Source organism: Phlebotomus papatasi, chromosome 3 (genome assembly GCF_024763615.1).
Source record: "Phlebotomus papatasi isolate M1 chromosome 3, Ppap_2.1, whole genome shotgun sequence".
NCBI lineage: Eukaryota > Metazoa > Arthropoda > Insecta > Diptera > Psychodidae > Phlebotomus > Phlebotomus papatasi.
Window position 1 is genome coordinate 32,008,963 of NC_077224.1, and position 6,000 is coordinate 32,014,962.

Genomic DNA, 6,000 nt, shown 5'->3' on the forward strand with positions numbered 1-6,000 from the left:
CATTATTATTATCAATATTTCCTATATATAGCAAATAGTTGGAGACTTGCAAAAAATATCCTAGATTCCTTTAACCTTCTACTTTCCAAATACGTACAAACATAAGAAAAAAAATAATTTCAGGTAGTCAGGGAAAATTATTTTCTTTATGGGATACCGGTGTTCTAATCGTCCTTAAAGGGTTAAGGTCCTTAAAGGGTTGAGGACGATTGGGTCATCGGTGACCGAAAAATGAATTTTTTTTCTACGGTCATTTGAAGTAATGCTTTGCTCTAGAAAGAAAATCAGAAAACCCTCATTATTTGACCCTGTAAGTGTAAATTTCTGACCCTCAGTATTTGACCCTGTAGTATTAAGTTTGCACTTCTTCGTGGTTTTTTCTTATCCGTTTCAAGCAGTGAGAAAATCTCAAATGATTCCGAATTACCTTATTTTACGCTAAGAGAATCAGACGATTTTTCCGAATTGATGCCACGATGCTTGGTTCATCCATCAGGATTGGGCAGTCGAGAAACCCCTTTTCATGAGTCGGCTCAAGAACAATCGACATAACCTCCATTTTACCCCATCTTCCTTCCAGGGCTTTATTGATTTTTTTTTGTTCAAAAAATTAGAATGTTGTGTCACCATTATTATTATTAATAAATTCAATTTGTTTAAAGAAAAAGTTTTACGAAGATAGTTTCATGCTAATTTAAAGAAGCCAACAGAAAAAAAATTCCAGCTATCTGCTATATAAAATTGTTTTGCAATCCAGTCTGAAAAATATTTTTGTTTTTGCATGACTAGGTGACAAACTCGTCCTTAAAGGGTTAATGAAATTTTTCTTTTGAGAGTTATGTACTGAAACTAAGAATTGAAACTTTTGACTAAGAAAAGTTGAAACAATGAACAATTTCTGGTGTTAATGAATCATCAGAATTAAAAAACATGGAGTTGTTTTATTTTTGTAGAAAGATACTTCCTTTCTTGTCTTTGAGTCTGTAAATAATTTCCATAGTGGAATAATTAATTATTTTATTTTCTCTTTTTCTAGACAAAATCCTTGACACAAACCAAATAAAATGAACAACGATGTTGCGGAACCTCATCAACGAATAAAAAGCATAATTTTGCATAATGCTAAGTTGCAATGTGAGTGATTGGATATGAAAATGCAATCAAATTTCACCGTAAATGACACCACTACGGTGGAAAATAGCACTGTGACTGTGATATTTTACACACCAATTGTCAATGAGAATGTTACTGCAAATGACACATCCTCCATGGCAATGCAGACGCCATCCTGGCTTGCGGCAGGTCGCGTCCAGATACCCCTATATGCTGTCATCTTTCTACTTGCCGTGATTGGAAATTCCCTGGTTATTCTTACTTTGGTACAGAATAAGCGCATGAGAACCATCACAAATGTCTTTCTTCTTAATCTGGCCGTGTCTGACCTTCTACTTGGTGTACTCTGTATGCCATTCACGTTGGTCGGTACACTTCTTCGTGATTTTGTCTTTGGAGAACTCATGTGCAAATTCCTGCCGTTCCTCCAAGGTAAGTTATGTCCCTCATAGTGATATATACAGCATTCTTTAAAGACATTTATTATGTTAACATTCTTAGTAGATTGAATACCTTTCTGAACCAAAAGACATTTTGTGGTTTTGTATTTCAACCATAAATCTTGTTTTTAATCTCAAATTTTCAATTTAGATTTGAGTTAATATTACCATTGAGACTAACTTCTAGAACCATTAGTTACATCTGTAAGCGTTAAGTGATTATAAACCTTTCACTACAAAAAATAAAACTTTCTGATTTATTGCATCAGATTCTTAAAGGAAACTTCAGTACACTTATAACACTTCTTTATGTAACTCTATCTTCAGAACGTTTATTTTGAACCTGAGAAAAATACTTCCACTCGTAAATTTTGTTTCTTGTGTCAAGAATGCGAGTGTATATATAAATTATCACACGTTTACAATATTTCACCCTTAGTATTTCCTTTTCCTCACTTAGGTATTTTTTTTCCCTTTCACTTGGCATTAAAGAATAGCTAAAATATACGATATGGAATCTCAGCTTAAAATCCCTCAAGATAAATATAGTGAAAGTGATTATATTTAATCAAATTTATTTTAATGCAATTATAGAAAATAGGGAGAGAAAGCCAGTGATAAGCCTAGATCAGCTTATAGAGGTGCGATTCATGTAACTTATTATCGTTATTAATAAGTAAAATTGGATGAGAAATGAATAAAAGTATCTAAAAATCTTTAAAATCGATTATCTCGGAAACTAGCAGAGATAGAGGCCTCATACGTTACATCCATTTAGAGCCTTCTTCAGACTTGATATATGCAAAATTTCACTTGAAAATGAAAAAAATTGGATGCGAAATGCATAAAAGTGTCTGAAAATCTTTAAAGTCAAGTTTTCGGAAACTACACTCTTAGAAAAAATTAGTTCGTACAAGCTCATATGCAGTTATTAGAACTATAAAATATAGTAAATATAGACCCAACTATATATTTAGTTTGGGTTGATGAAATAGTTGACCACAGTTAGTTAAAGTATCCTTTTCATTTAGTTATCACAACTAAACCAAAATAGTAATGGGTACTATAACATATTAGTTCCAATTACTAAATAAATGGGGTTGATACCCATCTTATTGGCTGTAATAACTATATCATATTAGTTGTGGTTACTATATAGCATTCATTGTGATGCATATTTCTTATTAGTTGCTTAAAATTCGAAAGAGCTTCAACGCATTACTAAAATAAAAACCACTCTTTACTATTGGAAAAGTTGTCATAACTTTATGAAAATATAGGCCCATCTATTTACATTGGTTGTGAGAACTAAAAGGAATTAGTGACCAATATTAGTTGGGATAATGATTTCATTTAATTAACACAAGCAAATATAATTGTATGAAAGCATTATGAAATAATTGCCGCAACTTATCCACGGAAATATTGTCTTATATTCTCACTACTAATAAATTTATTATGAGTATAATGTTTTAAGAATATAAGAACTATTTTAAATAGATTTGATAATAATCGCCCGAACAACTAATTTTCATTAGTAATCACGTCTAAACTTTTCTAAGAGTGTATGAGAGATAGAGGCCTCAAACTTTACATCCGTTTAGAGCCTCCTTCAGGCTTGATATGTGCAAAATTTCACTTGAAAATTAGGAAAATTGGATGAGAAATCCATACAAGTGTCTAACAATCTTTAAAGTCGATTATCTCGAAAACTATGAGAGATAGAGTCCTCAACTTTAGATCCGTTTAGAGGGCTCTGTCAGCGACCCTTGAGAATCTGCGAAGATATTTATTTCCCACAAAAATACGCGCCCGTGAAAATCGGCGAAAAAAAGCGCCCCGCGAAGAAATACACGCTCCGCGAAAATCCTCGAAAAAATTCGCGCCCAACGAAAATCCGCGAAAATCTGAGCATTTTGAGAAAATCCGAGGATTACAATAGGTGTGATTAGAAGGAATCACACCTAAATTTTTTTTCAATGTGCAAAATTGCTTCATTCATAGCTGGAGTTTAAAAATAGGTGCGATTTCTAATAAGAATCTCACCTAATTTGAGGATCGGATTCGATTACCAAAGAAAACACATTTTTACTTTTTGTTTCGTCCGCATGGTGGCTGAATGATGTCAGTCTTCTCTTTATTGTGGAAAAACAAAGCAATTACCTTAGAAATATTCTTATTTCAATATAATTCCAATCATAATCACTGAATAATTCTTTTAAGAGTTTCTTAATATGATATTTCACAAAATTTTCCAACCTTCTGCGAATATTTAGTTTGAAAATTCGAAATTGGATTTGAATTCATCGAACAGCACCAACATTGAGGCCATTTACATCGTCGCATTAGATTGAGATTTGTTAAATTTTTCTCGATATAAACGGCAAATCCAATACGACCCCTCGTATTGAATTGGATTGGATTCAAATTGTCCCAATTGTCCCAAAAATTTTCGGAGCGCGCGAAGAGAAATTCGGAGTTGCATTTGACGTTAAAACTAACCTCACTTTGTGTTTCGTCGCACAAAATTAAATTTTCAGGACTTTATTTGTGTATTATGCGAGGGTATGGTCGACGACAAGTTTAAAATAGAATCTTTACTGCATTCTTCTATATTTCGATAGATACTTTTAAAGACACTTGATGTTTCGTCGTGAGAAGAAAAATTAATTTACTGAAAGTAACTCGGGACATTTGTAATGCAGCTTAAAATTCTTCTTCTGATGGTTCATTTCTGAGCCCAAACCATACAGTATCGGTATCGGGATATGCCCAGCCCTCTAATCATGCCCCCTCGAAACCTCCTGTTTCGATAGCTCAAGAGTATGAAATACTCGAAGAAAAACAACTTCTGTTTTCACTTTCTTTTAAACTGCCTTTTCATCAAAATATATTTTATAATACTTAGGGGAAAGTGCTCTACCTTCGAACGTTCGTGCCTTCGAATAACGTGAATTTCTTTTGGTTTTCGTAAGAAAGTTACACTAAATTATCACGGAATTATCAACAATTGATGATAAGCCAACTAATATTTGATAAAAATGTGTAAGTCTCTTAGGAAAAATAAAAGAAAATTCACATTATTCGAAGGCATGAACGTTCGAAGGGAGAGTACTTTCCCCTATCACCATTAGTCTTTGAATAGAAATATTTAATATCAACCAAAAATCCAACTTAAAAATCGAAAATATCATTTTTAACCTCACAAAAATGGCATCCCGCTAAAAATCCAATTTAATCTCAACAGTACGATGTAAACAGACAAGATTGGATTCGGATTTTGGGACAATTCAATCTCAATCTAATGCGACGATGTAAATGGCCTCAATGAGGTCATTTATTGTCCCAAGGATTTTGGGACAATTTAGTTTCAATCTAAGTGGTTTCGTTGAGGCGATTTACATCGCTGCATTAGATTGAGACTGAATTGTCTCAAAATCCGACTTTAGAACAGTTCAATTTTAATCTAATACTATGGTGTAAGTAGCTAAAGTGTCATTTACACTTTATCCAAGACACTATTGGAGAATAAATCTCCAGCTGAGAATGGAAAGTATGTGTTCACACTTTTTAGTATTGTCCTTATGGAGCAGTCTTATGGCGTCTACACACTAGAGAAATTTACGTCTATATTGAAGCAAAGTCCCTATATGCTTCTGCATATAAGGCTTTTCAATATGGACATACATTTATCTAGTGAGTAGAGGCCGCTAAAGAGTATTGTCCTTACAGATTCTCTTCTTATTCAAGGTCATCTTCTGTAGAGTTCAGAACTGATATCCCTATCTGCAATATTTCAGATGATGCGACAGTTACGAAAGTCCTGACAAAAGGGCGACGTTTAGTGCAATAGAATGAAGCGCTCTCACAAATAAGATAGCTCTAGTACTAGAATGGGACGTTTTATCTCCATTTAAAAGCATAACAGATTTTGTTGAAATAATTCGCTGGCAGACCTTTAGGAAAAACCCCGACAATTTCCTGCTGATTGGGGGTGCTAGTTAGCTTTATTTACGCTGCTCGTTTATTCGGGATTATAACAAGTAGATAAAACAAACGGGTGTTTTCCCAAAAATAAGAAGAGATTGGGAATGATTGGGTGCGTCGGGTACGATCCTGCGCTACCAAGTTTTACAAGACCAGTTTCTGTGAAGCAAAGATTTATTCTGCGAATTTTAGCGCAATCCAAGAGTTTTGCTAATTACATAAGCTGTGCCCTCAGAAATTCAAAGAGGCGAGATTGGCGAAACTGCTTAGTCAGTAATAAATAAGTACTCAATCTTCCCATTGGCATTGGGAAGTAAGACAACGCAATACTGAGAACGATAGAAACGATTAATAAGAGCGTCGACTATGGTTGGGCTTTAGTAGGTTGTAACACAAGTTTCTGAAGAAATAGAATAAGTAGAATGAGAAAAATTAAGTCAATTTTAGGATATTACTTAAA

The 6,000-nt window shown here is 33.8% G+C and overlaps 1 protein-coding gene across 2 annotated transcripts in view; it reads left to right on the plus strand.

The window, feature by feature from the left end:
- The window catches only part of LOC129805277 (cholecystokinin receptor type A-like), a 61,093-nt gene that overhangs the window by 21,413 nt on the left and 33,680 nt on the right, over nt 1-6,000 (plus strand). For both annotated transcript variants that reach the window (XM_055853079.1, XM_055853080.1), the window contains exon 2: nt 1,037-1,545. In XM_055853079.1, the coding sequence (XP_055709054.1) occupies nt 1,149-1,545 (397 nt within the window). In that variant the 5' untranslated portion in view covers nt 1,037-1,148. The remainder of the gene's footprint in view (nt 1-1,036; nt 1,546-6,000) is intronic.